The 18082-nt window shown below is 44.8% G+C and overlaps 1 protein-coding gene across 2 annotated transcripts in view; it reads right to left on the bottom strand.

The window, feature by feature from the left end:
* The window catches only part of SLC6A16 (solute carrier family 6 member 16), a 45975-nt gene that overhangs the window by 14342 nt on the left and 13551 nt on the right, over positions 1 to 18082 (bottom strand). Inside the window, exons 2-9 of one of the 2 annotated variants that reach the window (XM_032264586.1) lie at positions 6704 to 6800; positions 4626 to 4869; positions 4346 to 4580; positions 3441 to 3598; positions 3128 to 3254; positions 2738 to 2913; positions 2379 to 2489; positions 1956 to 2197 (exon numbers count right to left, since the gene is read on the bottom strand). In XM_032264586.1, the coding sequence (XP_032120477.1) occupies positions 1956 to 2197; positions 2379 to 2489; positions 2738 to 2913; positions 3128 to 3254; positions 3441 to 3598; positions 4346 to 4580; positions 4626 to 4869; positions 6704 to 6750 (1340 nt within the window). In that variant the 5' untranslated portion in view covers positions 6751 to 6800. Of the gene's footprint in view, positions 1 to 1955; positions 2198 to 2378; positions 2490 to 2737; positions 2914 to 3127; positions 3255 to 3440; positions 3599 to 4345; positions 4581 to 4625; positions 4870 to 6703; positions 6801 to 17280; positions 17582 to 18082 lie in introns of those variants that run through there. The other variant, XM_032264587.1, reaches the window with a different exon arrangement.

Raw genomic sequence — 18082 nt, 5'->3', positions numbered from 1 at the left:
CTGGGTGTGGTGACGGGCACCTGTAATCCCAGCTACTTGGGAAGCTGACGCAGGAGAATTGCCTGAACCTGGGAGGCGGCGGTTGCAGTGAGCTGAGATCAGGCTACTGCACTCCAGCTCCAGTGACAAAAGTGAAACTGTCTCAAAAAAAAGAGCAATGCCATCCCTGCTGGGCTCAGCCCCCAGCCAACCCTGCAGCTGAATGCAGCCATGTTAGTGAACCCACACAAGCACAGCAGAAGAATTTTCCAGCCAACCCACAGAATCATAAGATAAGTCATTGTTGTTTTAATCCATTTACTTCCAGGACAATTTGTTACCTAAGAATACATAGCTATGCCTCGACAATCTAACTCATCTCTCCCAGAAATATGTGCACATATGCCGTACACAGGGACATGTGCAAGAATGTTTACAGCAACACTGTTTTAATGGCATAAAACTGGAAAGACTCCAAATGTCATCAATAGTAGAATGGATTTTTTTTTAACTGTGGTATAGTTATATACCGAAACATTATACAGCATTTTAAAAGCGCAGATTAAAGTTATACACAGTGTGGATAAATATTACAAACATGTTGAATGAGAGAAATAAAGCACAAAAGTAAGCAAAGAGAATGTATATGTGAGGGAACAAATAACTAAACTGTATTGCTTTACGGGAGGCTGAGGCAGGAAAATTGCTTGAACCTAGGAGGCAGAGGTTACAGTGAGCCAAGATCACGCCACTGCACTCCACCCTGGGTGACGGCGAGACTCCATCCCCCACCCCCCAAAAAAACTAAACTAACAAACAGAAAAACTGTATTTCTTCATGTGAGTGGACAAATTAAACTGTATTGCTTAGCTCTGCATACATAGATGATAGAATATAAAGAAAAACAAACAACTAATCGCTATTCGGACTTTTATGATGATTAGTTCTTTTCTTCCTTATATTCTAACATCTATGTATGCATATCTAAGCAATATAGTAACCACTATCCTGACTTTTATGATGGTTACCTCCGGGAGGCAGTAAAGAGATTATGATTAGAAAAAGACACGTGGAGAGCTCCTAGGGTTATTCTAGTTCTTAATACCGGTGATGTTTACTTCATAGTTCTTTACATTACACATTGTTTTATACATTTTTTCTTTTTTTCCTTGAGGTGAGGTCTCACCCAGCTGGTTTCAAACTCCTCGATTGAAGCAATCCTCCCATGAATCATAAACAATGGACTTAAGCCCATTGTTCATGAAAGCACCAAGAAGACACCAGCCACCGTGCCTGGCCTTGTTTTACGCATTTTTCTATGTGTATTTAATAGCTCATAATAAAAGGGGTTTTTTTGGAAAACACACAAAAAAATACCATTACACTGCCACCAGACTGGAAAAAATTTAAAAGTCCAATCAAGTTTAATCAAGTGTTGTGCAAAAAGCAAAACGAATGAAAGTCTCACACATCCTCGATGGGCGGGTAATGCATCATACCACTTTGAAAAGCAGACACTATATGGTAAAACTGAAGGTGAGCATACCCTACTCAGCAATTCCATTCCTAACTATATACTGTCAAGAACTCTTGCACATGTACACATGTATATGCCCAGGCATCTTCTAGAAGAAAATGGTGGTTATTTGTGAGGGTTATAATTACTGGGAGAGGCTGGGCGTGATGGCTCATGCCTGTAATCCCAGCTCTAAGGGAGGAAGAGGCAGGAGGATAGCTTGAGCCCAGGAGTTCAAGACCTGCCTGACCAATACAGTGACAGACCCCATTCTCAAAAATTAAAAAAATTAAAAAAATAAAGATTACTGGGAGCAATTCAACTCGGGGCTGCCTCCTCTGGAAGGCCCCATCTGACTAGCCCAGACAGAATTAATGACTCTGTCTCCTGTCCTCACCCATCACTTCTGCTGCCAGTTAGCACAAGGTGGGCGGATGTTCAACTAAGAGGCTGAACTTACCTCTCACAGCAGCGATGTGTGATGACTGTCGCCCAGAAGCCCAGGACACAAAAGTTGAAAGATGTGGTAATCACCAAAGTGAGCAGGTTCATCAAGGACACGAGAAAGGCATCACTGAGACAGTTGTTGGACTGCGGCATGTATGAGGCTAAGGAGGCAACGGAGCCAAGGCCTACGCCTGTGTTAAACAAAACGTGACTCCCTGCTACAGACCACACACTCACATTGTACACGTCCGCTATCTAAAAGAGAAAAAAGTATAAGGCGGTTGTAAAAGAAGAAGCAGAGGACAACTACAACAGAAACGTTTCGAGGAGGAGAGAGGGAGATACAGAAAGCAAGACTGGGGAAAGCAAGCTCTACGAGTAGGCAGCTGTGGTGCCCCACAAGGCCTGATGGGGGACTGAGGAACACAGGTTTCACCTTGGCAACCATCAGCTGTTGAAGGCCAAATTTTGCCCCTTCCAGCAGTAGACTCCCGATGAAGAGCCCAACGATGATGAAACAGGGGAGTGGTACCAACACATATATGACCTGAATAGGGAGTGCGACGTATCAGCAACTGTGTACCAGTAGGGGTCAACTAAGAGTCAGGCGAGATCAAAAGTTCTGAGTCAGAAATGAGTAGGAGTTAGAAGAAAGCGTTCAGCAAGGGTCAGGGGTCAGGGGCCAGTGGGAGTAAAAGGCCAGAGGAGTAAGAAATTAGGAAATCAACAAGTAGCAAAGTGAGGTAAGGACTAAAGCATCTGAGAATTTCAGGGAATCCAACACTGGTGGCTCACCTTCCTGGTGGACTTAAGCCCATTGATCATGAAAGCACCAACAAGACACCAGCAAATAAAGAAGGGCAGGACCAGACTGCTGACTGGTGACCCACCATCCTCAATTCTGTCTGAGGCCTTCAAGGTCTCCTGGTACCAGAAGTACATGGAGGGTGTTGTCCGTTCACATGCAGGATCTGGGGGGACCTGGCTTTGGACATGCCTGCTAGACAAGGTAACCCCTCCTCTTTTTTATCCCCTCCCCCACCTCCCTTTCCTCTTTCCTCCTCCCATTTCTTTTTCCTTCTTCTGTCTTCCTCTTCCTTGTCCCTCGCCACTCCTTTCTACTCTTCCCAATTCCCTTCTACTTCTCCATTTTTCCCTTCTCCTCTTCTTTCACCTCTTCCTCACCAAAGCCACTAGAGTTCTCCATTAAGTGACATTTCTCCCATGGAACAGGATACTGGAAGGACTGGCTCAGGTAGAAGACCATCCAGGAATTCATCACATTCAAGTACAAGCCAACGATGAAGCACACCTGGGGGTCAAGGAGGAAGTGGCTGGGGAGAAAGAGCAGGGACAGGAAAGGGGAGGGAACTTGAGAGAGGATTGGGGAACCAAAGGGATTTAACTCATGGAAGTACTCATGGGACACATTTCAGGAAGAGGGTTGGCATGGGGGTGGGGTGTAAAAGTCAGGCCTGGGCAGCCAAGGGCTCCTCACCATGAAGCTGGAATACCCCACACCACCAATCCAGGGGGCAATGATCTTCCATATGCCCATGCTACCCTGATGCATGCTCTGACCAGCTGCCATCTCCAGGAAGAGAAGAGGAACCCCGACTAGGAACAGCATGAAGATGTAGACAGCTATGAAACTGCCTGTGAAGAGGATTCAGGAGGAACTCTGAAAACCATCTGGGCTTTCAGTGCCTGGACTGCTTCAGGAGCCCAGGAAAACATTCTCCGTACCAATGAACTCCCCCAGGGCGACAGGGCTCACCCATTTCTTTTTTTGTTTGTTTGTTTGTTTTTTTGAGACAGAGTCTTGCTCTGTCACCCAGGCTAGAGTGCAGTGCAATCTCGGCCCACTGCAACCTCCGCCTCCCTGGTTCATGTGATTCTCCTGCCTCAGCCTCCAAAGTAGCTGGGACTACAGGCACATGCCCCCATGCCCAGCTAATTTTTTTGTATTTTTAGGAAAGACAAGGTTTCACCACATTAGCCAGGATGGTCTCCATCTCCTGACCTCATGATCTGCCCACTTCAGCTTCCCAAAGTGCTGGGATTACAGGCATGAGCCACCACGCCTGGCCAGGCTCACCCATTTCTACATCTCTCACAATCCCAAATGTCCAATCCCCTGGCCCCCAATTCCTGGAAGACCCAGGTACCTAGTTTCCAGCCCATCTTGGACCGAGGCCTCCAGCTCAGCCATCCCCATGTTCAAATACCCTGAACCTCTACCCGCCTTGTGATTCTAGGTGTCCAGGGACCTGGTGCCTATGCTGCTCAGAGTACCAGGTCTTCAGCCTCCACGTTATCTCAGAGACATTCACGTTTAAAGCCTGGCTAGGACTCTGTCTGCTAGCCCCTTGGGGACCCAGGTTTCCTGATCCCCAGACTTACAGCCTCCACTGTTAAGCCACAGGTAGGTAAAGTGCCAGAGATAATCTGGCCTCACAGAGAAGCCCACCTGGGCGAAAATGTACTCAGCTTTGCTGGACCAGAACGGACGGGCATAGAGGACCTCACTCTCTTTCTTCTCTGTCATCTGCACCTTCTCATATAGGGGTTTCTGCTTCAGGACTGAGGAAGGTGCCACCTCTGGTACAGAAATTGGCTTGGGCTGACTGGTCCTGGCCTGACGGATCCTGGCGTGATCCTCTATAGCATGGATTTTCCAGGCCTGAGCCTTTGCAATCCGGGTTGCTGAAACTTGGGCCTCTGAGGTCCAAGATGGTGCATCCCAGATCACCAGACCCTTGTCTTCCCACGTATGACTTTCTGAGCCACTGTCACAAATCACTGTGTCAGTCGATGAGGTGTTTGCCAGCGAGGATGTCGAAGGCTGGGCCTCTGTCTTCATCACAAACAGACTCTCTGGGGCAGCTCCAATTTCTGCAAAGGAGGGTTCATCTTCCTGAACAGACCTTAAGGACACCAAACACCATAGATTTTAGATTTAGAGATTTTAGATTTGGAGATTTAAGATTTTAGATTTAGAGTCAAGTAATTACCGAGTTCCAAAATAATTCTCAACCTCTCCTTAAAGCAAACTTCATTTCTATCCCAACCACTGACATTCAAAGCACAAAAAAATCTCTTGGTTAAGTTTCACTTCTTAGAAATGATTTTGAGCAGTGGCTCATGCCTATAATCCCAGCACTTTGGGAGGCCGAGGTGGGCAGATAACCTGAGGTCAGGAGTTGGAGACCAGCCTGGCCAAAATGGCAAAACCCCGTCTCTACTAGAAATACAAGAATTAGCTGGGTGTGGTGGTGTGCACCTTCAATCCCAGCTACTCAGGAGGCTGAGGTAGGAGAACTGCTTGAATCCAGGAGGTGGAGGTTGCAGTGAGCTGAGATCAGGCCACCGCATTCCAGCCTGGGAAGCAGAACAAGACTCCGTCTCAGAAAAAAAAAAAGAAAGAAAAGAAATGTTTTCATGCAAGGGATAGGGAGAGAGACAGGCCAACCAACAGTCAGGAATCCCTGAAAACAAAGGATTTTTTTCTTTTATTGTTTTCATATGGAGTCTCACTCTGTCGCCCAGGCCCCAGTGCAGTGGCGCAATCCTGGCTCACTGCAACTTCTGCCTCCCGGGTTCAAGCAATTCTCCTGCCTCAGCCTCCAGAGTAGCTGGACTTACGGGCACACACCACCACGCCCAGCTAATTTTTGTATTTTTAGTAGAGACGGGGTTTCACCATGTTGGCCAGGATGGTCTCGAACTCCTAACCTCAAGTGATCCACCGACATCAGTCTCTCAGAGTGCTGGGATTACAGGTATGAGCCACTGCACCCAGCCTGAAATCAAAGGACTTCTAAGAACACTGAGGTACTATTTGCAGAGGGCTTCCAAATTAAAGAAAAATCTAATTTAATATTAAATCTGCCTTGTAACCTTAGAAAAGTTACTGTACCTTACTGAGCTTTCTAATCTGTACAACGCTCAGACAGCTGGGCACAGTGGCTCACGCCTGTAATCCCAACACTTTGGGAGGCCGAGGTGGACAAATCACCTGAGGTTGGGAGTTCGAGACCAGCCTGACTAACATGGAGAAATCCCATCTCTACTAAAAATACAAAATTAGTCAGACGTGGTGGCACATGCCTGTAATCCCAGCTACTCAGGAAGCTGAGGCAGGAGAATCACTTGAACCTGGGAGGCAGAGGTTGCAGTGAGCTGAGATTGCACCATTGCACTCCAGCCTGGCCAACAAGAGCAAATCTCCAATGGGAAAAAAAAAAAAAAACAACAAGACACTCAGATCTCTGCTCAAATACAGCCTCACCAGAGATGCCTTCCCTGTCCTCCTATCTTTTTTGTTTTTTGAGACGGAGTCTTGCTCTGTAGCCCGGGCTGGAGTGCAGTGGTACAATTTCAGCTCAATGCAACCTCCACCTCCCAGGTCCTGGTTCAAGCAATTCTCCTGCCTCAGCCTCCTGAGTAGCTGGGATTACAGGAATGTGCCACCATACCCAGCTAAGACGGGCTTTCACCATGCTGGCCAGGCTGGTCTTGAACTCCTGACCTCATGATCCATCCGCCTCAGCCTCCCAAAGTGTTGGGATCACAGGCATGAGCCACTGTGCACAGCCAGCACTGTACCCCTATCTAAAATAGCGCCTGCCTAACCACTACTCTCTTTACTTTCCTTCATGGTATGTCTAGTCTCCTGATTTTATTATCTATTTATTGTTAATTCATTCATTGTCCAGCTCTGCCTACTGCTCTATCTCCAGCAAAAGAATGGTGTTCTACCTCGTATCTGGGGCTATTCTTCTCCCTGCTCTCCAAGTTCCCGCCATTCTGAAAGTCTGTTAGCTCTTCAAATACGAGAGAACGGGCAAGGATTATGCTGAAAAAATTAAAAAGTTGAGTGAAAGAGAGGAAGAGAGAGAGAAAACTGGAGTCTACTTTCAGAGGGGGAAGGAATATGCTTTCCAAAAGCAGAGGCAGTAGGTGGGCGCCAAGGCGGTACATTTGGGTGGTACATTTGGGTCACCTGGATAATTGCTTGTGAGACCCAGCTTCCAGAGAGCTCCGTGTTACTCAAGAAAATGCTTAAAATTCAATGACAGGTTAAAAACATAAAACTAAGATACAAATTTCTACCTTTAGTTCTAGAAATTTAAAAATGCAATGCAAGGCTGAAAGGAAATACATCAATATATAGAAGATGATCAGTCAGGCGCAGTGGCTCACACCTGTAATCCCAGCTACTCAGGAGCTGAGGAGGGGGGATCGCTTGAACACAGGAGGCAGAGGTTGCAATAAGCCAAGATCACGCCACTGCATTCCAGTCTGGGCAACCTTGTCTCAAAAAAAAAAAAAAAAAAAAGATGGCGATGACTGCAAATATGTTTATATCCTTCTCCCTGCTTTTACATTAAAATTTTTTAAATATTGTATTACTTTTTCTTCAGACACAGGGTCTCACTCTGTCACCCAGGCTGGAACACAGTGGCATGATCCATATAGTTCAGTGCAGCCTTGAACTCCTGGGTTCAAAGGATGGACCCTCTCACCTTATCCTCCCACGTACCTGGGACTATCAGCATGTGGCAGCATACTCAGCTAATTTAAGCTTCGGCCAGGCAAGGTGGCTCATGCCTGTAATCCCAGCGTTTTGGGAGACCGAGGCAGGTGGATTACGAGGTCAGGAGTTTGAGATCAGCCTGGCCAACATATTGAAACCCCGTCTCTACTAAAAATACAAACAATTAGCCGGACATAGTGGCACGTGCCTGTAATCTCAGCTACTCAGGAAACTGAGGCGGGAGAATCGTTTGAACCTGGGAGGCAGATGCTGCAGTGAGCTGAGATTGCACCATTACACTCCAGCCCAGGCAACAGTGCAAGATATTGCCTGAAAAAAGAAAAGCTTTTTCGAGATGGGAATCTCACTATGTTGCTTAGCTGGCCTCGAACTCCTATGTTCAAGTGATTCTCCTGCCTCAGCCTCCAGAGTAGCTGGCATTACAAGCACAAGCTACCATTCCCTGCTTGCTTGTATTACTTTAATAATCAAGAAAAATATGGCCAGGCACAGTGGCTCATGCCTGTAATCCCAGAACTTTGGGGAGTCCAAGGCAGGTGGATCGCTTGAGGTCAGGAGTTTGAGACCAGCCTGGTCAACATGGTGAAACCCCATCTCTACTAAAACTACTAATAAAATAAAATAAAATAAAATAGCCAGGCATGATGGCAGTCACCTGTAATCCCAGCTTCTAGGAAGACTGACACAGGAGAATCACTTGAACTGGGAGATAGAGGTTGCAGTGAGCCAAGATCGTGCCACTATACTCCAGCCTAGATGACAGAGTGAAAGTCTGTCTCAAAAAATAATAATAATCAAGAAAAATAGGACAGGCGCAGTGGCTCACGCCTATAATCCCAGCAGTTTGGGAGACTGAGGTGGGTGGATCATGAGGTCAGGAGTTCAAGATCAGCCTGGCCAAGATGGTGAAACCCCGTCTCTACTAAAAATACAAAAATTAGCCAGGTGTAGTGTTGGGCGCCTGTAATCCCAGCTACTCGGGAGGCTGAGGCAGATAACTGCTTGAACCCGGGAGGCAGAGATTGCAGTGAGCCAAGGTAGTGCCACTGTACTCTCACCTGGGTGACACAACAAGACTCTATCTCAAAAAAAAAGAAAAAGAGAGAGAGAGAGAGAGAGAGAAAGGAAGGAGGGAGGGAGGGAGGGAAGGAGGGGTGAGGGAGAGAGGGAGGGAGGGAGGGAAGGAAGGAAGGAAGAAAGGGAGGGAGGGAGGGAGGAAGGAAGGAAGATAGATACCTGGGCACAGCAGCTCACACCTGTAATCCCAGCACTTTGGGAGGCTGAGGCAGGCAGATCATGAGGTCAGGAGTTGGAGACCAGCCTGGCCAACATGGTGAAACCCTGTCTCTACTAAATATACAAAAATTAGCTGGCATGGTGATGCACACATGTAATCCCAGCTACTCAGGAGGCTGAGGCAGGAGAATTGCTTGAACCAGGGAGGCAGAGGTTGCAGTGAGCTGAGATCATACTACTGCATTCCAGCCTGGGAGACACAGCAAGACTCCGTCTCAAATATATATATATGTATTGACAAGTAAAAATAAAAAGATCATAATAGACACAGAAATCCAATTGAAGGGCCAGGCGCAGTGGCTCACACCTGTAATCTCAGCACTTTGGGAGGCCAAGCCAGGCTGATCACCTGAAGTCAGGAGTTCAAGATCAGCCCGACCAACATGGAGAAATCCCATCTGTACTGAAAATACAAAATTCGCCAGGCATGGGTGGTGCATGCCTGTAATCCCAGCTCCTTGGGAGGCTGAGACAGGGGAATCGCTTGAATCCAGGAGGCAGAGGTTGTGGTGAACCAAGATCACGCCATCACACTCCAGCCTGGGCAACAAGAGTGAAAGCTCCATCTCAAAAAAATGAAATCTTGAAGGAGCTCTCATGAGCCAAATCTGAACAAATCAGAACATCAAAATAAATAATAATAGTAACAGATGAGAGCCAACAGACTAAAACAAGAATCTATGAATCCACAGAGATACAACTCAGGAAAAAGAAAACCTCTTCCTTATAGTAGAATACAAACTAATAAATGTACAAGGAATGATGAATAAGAATGTCATTGCTTATCACATGAATTCGAATGTAATTGTATTCTATTTATTAGAATACAAACTAATAAATGTACAAGGAATGATGAATTAGAATGTCATTGCTAATCAAGTTATACACATTAAATATGTACAGTTTTTTACATGTCAATCACACCTCGGTAAAGATGTCCTTTTAAAAAATCATTGTTTGGAAACTAGCAGAGTAATAACTGATTCACGAAAGAATCACCAATGGTTGCTAACACAATATGATGAAAATTTGATGGGGACAGGATAATTGCATAGTATTACTATATCTCCCCATAAGGTATTCCCCCAAAAATCCAGAAAAATAATATCTTTAGAGTGTTACACACTACCTTAACCAAGTAATAAAAGTCAACTGACATCATATAACTCCTGATACAAGGCATTAAGAACACAACATCAGGCCGGGCGTGGTGGCTCACGCCTGTAATCCAAGCACTTTGGAGGCCAAGGTGGGCAGATCACCTGAGGTTGGGAGTTTAAGACCAGCCTGACCAGCATGGTGAAATCCCATCTTAAAAAATAATTAATAAATAAATAAATAAAATAAAAAGAACACAACATCGTTTCTGTGGTATTGCTGCCAAAAATGTGTAACTAGGGCGGGTGCGGTGGCTCATGCCTGTAATCCCAGCACTTTGGGAGGCCGAGGCAGGTAGATCACCTGAGGTCAGGAGTTCAAGACCGGTCTGACCAATATGGTAAAACCTCTTCTCTAAAAAAAAAAAAAAAAAAAAAAAAAGAAGAAGAAGAAAAAAATATAAAAAAATAAAATAAAATAAGAAATAAATTAAAAATGTATAACAAAACTCCAATCATGAGGGAACATCAAAAAACAAATCTAAATTGAAGTACATTCTATAAAATAGCTCAGTAAAAATGTCAAAATCGTGAAGACAACAAAAGATGGAAGTGCTGGAAGTCTGAAATTATGTCAAAATTTTTTAAATTTTTTAAACTTCCAAGCACCTGCCACTCCTACAATTCACTATCAAAACAAAAGGAAATTTCTTCCAAGAAAGACAGCCACATGAACACTGACCTCCAAACTTACCCACAATCTCCCCTACCCAACAGAAAAACAAATGATTTTAAAATATGACAGATATGGGGATATCTGTATCATTTCTGAAAAATAGGTTCCATCCTTATGTCAAAAACAGAGAAACTTCTGCTACATAAACAAGAAATAGGACCAAACTGTAATCACTGAAGAGTCAGTTCACATCTTTTTTTCCTGGTGAAATGGTCCAATGTTTCAGGACATATGTGAATACTTACCCAGCAACCTGTGGGAAATAAAACAAATCACTTGCCAAAGACCTTCTGCTCCAGTGAACCAATGGCTTCCAGAAGCTGTATGCCAGAATATGCAACAACATGTAGGCCACTCCAAAGAGAAATGCAATGAGTTGATGAGCATCTCTCTGAGACAAACTATGCTTCCATCACATTAAGAGAGAAGCTAGAAACCATGCAGGGGAGAAAAGGCTGAAGAAAGAATTAGGTACAAAAATCCAACTAGTGGGCAGGAGAACAACATTGGAATGGAGGTAATATGAGGAAATAGTATCAACATATTAGATGCCTTGGAGTAAGTACAAATAATGGCTGATCAGTAGAGAAATCCACATCCTCTTGAGGCCAGGTACAGTGGCTCATTCCTATTATCCCAGACCTTTGAGAGGCCAAGGTGGGTGGATTACCTGACGTCAGGAGTTGGAGACCAGCCTGGCCAACATGGTGAAACACCATCTCTACTAAAAATACAAAAATTAGCCATGTGTGCTGGTGGGTACCTGTAATCCCAGCTATGCAGGAGGCTGAGACAGAATTGCTTGAACCCAGGAGGCAGAAGTTGCAGTGAGCTGAGAACACGCCACTGCACTCCAGCCTGGGCAACAGGAATGAAACTCCATCTCAAAAAAAAAAAAAAAAAACTTGAGTCATACCATGAGGACCAAAAAAAAAAGTGAATGATATACATTTCCATTTTAAACTTTTTGTTAAACTTTTGTAATAGTCAAGAAAAAAAGGTGTATGGAAGACAAAAGAAACTCTACATACAGACAAATTTTTATAAAAGACCTTAAAACAACTACAAGAAAAACACAGAGTATCTGCAAAGAAGAGACAGACAGATGACTTCTCAAAATAAAAAATGGAAGGCACAAGACAGTGGTAGTATATGATCAACATGTTGGGAAAAAAAAAAAAAAAGAACTTCCAATCTAGAATTTTAAACCCTCAAAATAAATGTCTTTTTAAATGAGGATGAAATACATATAGATTACAACAGATGAAAAGAATTTTTGAGACAGGGTCTCATTTTGTCACCCAGGCTGGACTATAGTGGTGCCATCACAGCTCACTGCAGCCTCAACCTCCCAGGCTCAACTGAATCTCCCAACTCAACATCCTGAGTATCTGGGACCACAGACACACACCACCATGCCCAGCTAGGTTTTTTCATCGTTTTTTTTCTTTTTTCTTTTTTAGAGATGGGATTTTGCCACGTTGCCCTGGCTGGTCTCAAACTCCTGGGCTCAAGCAATCCACTTGCCTTAGCCTCCCAAAGTGCTCAGATTACAGGCTGAGCCACCATGCACAGCCAAGATGAAAATTTTTAAAGATAGTTGCCAACAGATTTTCATTAAAGGAAATTCTGAAATAAGTGTTTCAGTCCTCAGAATAGTAATCTCAGATAGGAGGTTTAAGAAAAAGGAGGGATAAAGTATTTTTAAAAAGATAAATATGTATGAAAATATGAATGAAAAATGTCTATATGAAACAAAATAATGTCCTGGGAGATTGAAAAGTAAAAGTAAAAAGCATCAAAACAATATCATATAAGTTGGGAGAAAAGTAAATAGAATTCAAATATTCTAAATTCTTCATGTCTTATGAGAGAAGGGGAAACTTCAGACTTCAATAAGTTAAGTGTGCATGATTTCAGTTATAAGGTGACCCCTAAATGAATACAAACAGAATGTAAAATCTTATGGCTATTAAGTGGGAGAAAAAATATAATACTAAAAAAAAAAAAATCAGTATTAAAAAAAAAAACTTGCCAACCAAGAATGCTATATCCAACAATCCTATCCTTCAAAAATGAGAGGGAGCGGCTGGGCATGGTGGCTCACACCTGTAATCCTAGCACTTTGGGAGGCCGAGGTGGGTGGATTACCTGACGTCAGGAGTTCGAGATCAGCCTGGCCATCATGGAGAAACCCCATCTTTAAAAAATAAAAATAAAAAACGAGAGCGAGCTAGGCATGGTGGCTCATGCATGTAATCCCAGCACTTTGGGAGGCCAAGACAGGTGGATCACTTGAGGTCAGGAGTTTGAGACCAGCCTGGCCAACATAGTGAAACCCTGTTCTAACAAAAATACAAAAATTAGCCAGGCATGGTGGTAGGTGCCTGAAATCCCAGCTACTTGGAAGACTGAGGCAGGAGAATCACTTGAACCTGCAAGGCAGAGGTTGCAGTGTGCCGAGATCACGCCACTGCACTCCAGCCCAGGCAACAGAGCAAGACTCCATATTTAAAAAAAAAAAAAAAAAAGAGCAAGATAGAAACTTTCTCAGACAAACGAAAGCTGAGGGAATGTATTATCACTAGACCTGCCTTACAAGAAATGCCATAGGGGTGCTTCAAGCTGAAGGAAAAGATTGCTAAGTTGGCAACATGAAAATATACAGCTTACTGGTAAACATAAATATATAGTCAAACTCAGAACACTCATTAATGTTGTTCTGAGTAATGGTGGTGTGAAAACCAATTATATTTCCAGTATAAAGTTTAAAAGACAAACCTGTTAAAAACAATTATGACTACAAGAATTTCTTAAGGGACAAACTATAAAATATACTAAATATGTCATCAAAAATAAATTGTGTGTCTAGGGAGTAAAAGTATAGGGTTTGTGCAAGTGATCCCAGCACTTTAGGAGGCCGAGGCGGGTGGATCATGAGGTCAAGAGATCAAGACCACACTGGTCAACATGTTGAAACCCCGTCTCTATTAAAAATACAAAAAAAAATGAGCTGGGCATGGTGGTGCACGCCTGTAGTCCCAGCTACTCAGGAGGCTGAGGCAGGAGAATTGTTTGAACCCAGGAGGTGGAGGTTGCGGTGAGCCGAGATCACGCCATTGCACTCCAGCCTGGGTAACAAGAGCGAAGCTCCGTCTCAAAAAATAGAAAAAAAAGGCCGGGCGCGGTGGCTCAAGCCTGTAATCCCAGCACTTTGGGAGGCCGAGGCGGGTGGATCACGAGGTCAAGAGATCGAGACCAGCCTGGTCAACATGGTGAAACCCCGTCTCTACTAAAAATACAAAAAAATAGCTGGGCATGGTGGTGCGTGCCTGTAATCCCAGCTTCTCAGGAGGCTGAGACAGGAGAATTGCCTGAACCCGGGAGGCGGAGGTTGCGGTGAGCCGAGATCGCGCCATTGCACTGCAGCCTGGGTAACATGAGTGAAACTCCGTCTCAAAAAAAAAAAAAAAAAGAAAGAAAAAAAAAGTTAAGTAGTAATCGGTTTAAAATAACCTGTTATTAGCAGATGTTTTATATAAGCTTCATGGTAACTACAAAGCAAAAAACTCAGTAGAAATGATTCAAAGCATACCACTAAATAAAATCAATCTAGTCATATTGATATTATAATAAAGAAAAATATCATCATCTCAAGAGATACGGGAAAAACATTTCATAAAGTGCAACATACAATAATGATTTAAAGAAGAAAACTTTTAGCAAACTAGGAATAATTTTCCTAAGCTGATAAATGGTGTCTATCAAAAAAAGAACGTAATAGTGAACATATGCTTAAACATAGTCATATACTCAATAGTGAAATGAAGAAAGCTTTCTTTTTGAAATCAAGAACAATCAATGAAACCAGCTATCAGCACTTCCTTCCCCTTGCATTATATAGTTTAGACAGCACAGTAAAGCAAGGGGAATAAAAGACAAAGGTTAGATAAAACAAAACCCGCTATTCACAGATGATATGTGAAAGATTCAAAATACTACAGATAAATTATTTAAATTAACAAGATAATTTACAAAGATTGTTGGATGAAAACAGCAATAAATGAAAAGTAATTATATATCTATGTTTGCAACACATGCTTAGAAAATACAATTTAAAGATACCACTTATAAAATAATTTTGTAATATATAGTAAAATCCTGGGGAGGTAATGGCAATAATGGCACCATCGTTTTAAAATCTTCCCAAATACCCACATGAAAACAAGTAGTTCTACTAGATTGCAAGCCCAAAATCCATGGATAATGTTTACAATATCAAGATAAATCCCAAAATACAAGTCTATGCGAAAAAACCACCAAGAGCCACAGACTTGTGTAGCATTAGCATCTGTGTGGGAGGAAGTAAAGGAACAAAAGAGCATCTGACAGACCTGAGGTGGGAAAAATACTCTCAAAATAATCAACAGGTACTCACCAGAAATCATGGAAACCCTATTAGAGAACAGCACCTTAAACTAGGAGATGTCTTGCCTAATCCAATAGCGGTTGAGTGCATGGAGTCTACAATAGAAACTGAAGGGACCAGGGCAGTCTAGATTCTGTGAACCCTTAAGATTAACCAACCAGGGGTCTTTTCCACCCAGAGGCCACAATGAGGAGAAATTCCTGTGAGTAAAGCCAAATTGAGCAATACAAGGACAAGAATAATGAAGGATAGGCCAGACATGGCGGCTCATGCCTATAATCCTAGTAATTTGGGACACCAAAGCAGGAGGATCACTTGAGGCCAGGAGTTCAAGATAAGCCTTGACAATGCAGCATAAACCCATATCTACCAAAAAAAATTAAATTAAAATTAGCCAGGCATAGTGGCACATGTCTGTGGTCCCAGCTACTTGGGAGGCTAAGTGGGGAAGATCGCTTGAGCCCAGAAGTTCAAGGTTACAGTGAGCTATGATCACGCCACTGCACTCCAGCCTGGGCAACAGAGTGGGACCCTACCCCTAAAAAAATAAAATAAAATAGGCTGGGTGCAGTGGTTCATGGCTGTAATCCCAGCACTTTGGGAACCCAAGGCAGGAGGATCACTTGAGGTCAGGAGTTCAAGACCAGCCTGGCCAACATGGTGAAACCCCATCTCCACCAAAAAACACAAAAATTAGCCAGGCATGCTGGCACACACCTGTAGCCCCGGGTACTCAGAAGGCTGAGGTGAGATAATCACTTGAATCCAGGAGGCAGAGGGTGCAGTGAGCCAAGACTGTACCACTGCACTCCAGCTTAGGCAACAGAGTAAGATCGTATCTCAAAAATAATAGAAAAATAAAACTAATTAAAAGATAATTTTAAGAAAAAAATAGAGATGAAGGGGACACAGGATCCAGATAAAAATGGGGAGAAAGCCAGACGCGGTGGCTCACGCCTGTAAGTCCCAGCACTTTGGGAGGCCGAAGTGGGCAGATCAGGAGGTTAGGAGTTTGAGACCAGCTTGACCAACATGGTAAAACCCCTTCTCTACTAAAAATACAAAAATTAGACAGGTGTGGTGGTGTGCACCTGTAATCCCAGCTACTCAGGAGGATGAGGCAAGAGAATCGCTTAAAACCAGGAGGCCAAGGTTGCAGTGAGCCAAGATCGAGCCACTGTACCCCAGCCTGGGCAACAGAGCGAGACTCCATCTCAAAGAAAATAGTATTAGGCTGGGCACGGTAGTTCACGCCTGTAATCCCAGCACTTTGGGAGGCTGAGTTGGGTGCATCACCTGAGGCCAGGAATTCGAGACCAGCCTGGCCGACATACTGTAACCCCGTCTATACTAAAATTACAAAACATTAGTCAGGCATGGTGGCAGGCGCCTGTAGACCCAGCTACTTGGGAGGCTGAAGCAGGAGAATCACTTGAACCTGGGAGGCAGAGTTTGCAGCCGCTGCACTCTAGCCTGGGTGACAAAACGAGACTCCATCTCAAAATAAATAAAGAATAAAGTCACCTTTCTTAAACACATTCTAGAATCGTTTTCTTTAAAAACAGGCTTTACAGAAATGAGAGAAACTGAGTTTTGGCCAACTGGCCACTTCGAACACCCACAAAGCCCCTTGAGCCCCAGGCGGACTCTTCTTTCCATATGGGTGCAACCCTCATGGTGCCCCTGCGATGTCATCCCAAGCAACTCCTTACCTAGGCTCATGCCCTCTGGGGAGTGCTCAGGATCCCCCAGAAAGGCCCATTTCCCTCACATTATCTCCTTCTCTGGAAGTATAACCTCCAAAAAAGGAAAAGAGGGAGTTGGTATCCGGTTTCTTCCAAAAGCAGAAAAACCACTGCCCTACCAGGCCAGTGATGGGCTGGACCCGGGCTTCCGCCGCCCAGGCACTTAACACTGATGGCTTTCCCCAAAGGCAGGGACTGAGGGCCGAATCCTGCCGAGGAATTGGCTCAAACTCGGACTGGATGAATGAGGAGAGCCGAAAGCAGTTTCCTGTGTCTTCCTGGAAGACACAGAGGATAAAGGAGGGATCCCTTTGATCCGTCAGCTCCACGGAGCCCAGGACAACCAGGAGGCTCCCAGCCAACGACCTGTCACCCATCAGCCGAGCCCAGCGAGCCCGGACCTCGAAAATGGCGCCCCGCCCCACACCCTAGATCTGAGTACGTTTCAGGGCTCCCTGGGCCAAGTGACCCTCACCCTAGCTTCGAGGCTTCCACCAGGTTCTTCAGTCCGGTCAGTTGGACAAAAATGAGGATGAAGAAGCCTCAGCAGGGAAACCAAGCCACCGCCGATGGGCCCTTCGGGCCTCGACGGATCCGCCGCCTGCCCGCAACCTTTCCCGCCGATTCTCTGCGCATGCGCCACCGCGCCCCTAGCGTTCTCCCTCGTGCTCTAGCAAACGCTTTCGCCACTCCCTCCCTAACTCCTTGCTCTCGCCCCACCCATGCACATGCGCACATCCTCTGACTGACTGCGCACGCGCTGCTCCCTTCCCTAATGCACCCCACCCCACCCCACCCCACCCCTGACACCGACTACACTGTGCTTCAGGCGGGGCCTCTGGCGCATGCGCTTTGCTTCCACTGCCATTTAAGAGGAAGTGGGGATGAGGTGGGAGGATTGATCTTCTCATTCGTTCCTTTTGGCCTTCAACCCTTTTTTTTTTTTTTTTTTTTTTTAATGATGGGGTTTCACCATATTGATCAGGCTGGTCTCGAACTCCTGACCTCAGGTGATCCGCCCACCCCAGCCTCCCAAAGTGCTTACAGGCATGAGCCACCTCCTCCGGCCTAAACCTTTTTTTTTAGATGGAGTTTTGTTCTTGTTGCCCAGGCTGGAGTACAATGGCACAATTTTGGCTCACTGCAACCTCTGCCTCCCTGGTTCAAGCAATTCTGCCTCAGCCTCCCGAGTAGCTGGGATTACAGACATACGCCACCACGCCCGGTTAATTTTGTATTTTTAGTAGAGACGGGGTTTCTCCATGTTGGTCAGGCTG

The sequence above is a fragment of the Sapajus apella genome, unplaced genomic scaffold, assembly GCF_009761245.1.
Source record: "Sapajus apella isolate SASKATOON/1434 unplaced genomic scaffold, GSC_monkey_1.0 scaffold144, whole genome shotgun sequence".
NCBI classification, from domain to species: domain Eukaryota; kingdom Metazoa; phylum Chordata; class Mammalia; order Primates; family Cebidae; genus Sapajus; species Sapajus apella.
This window is presented reverse-complemented; position numbering and strand designations above follow the sequence as displayed.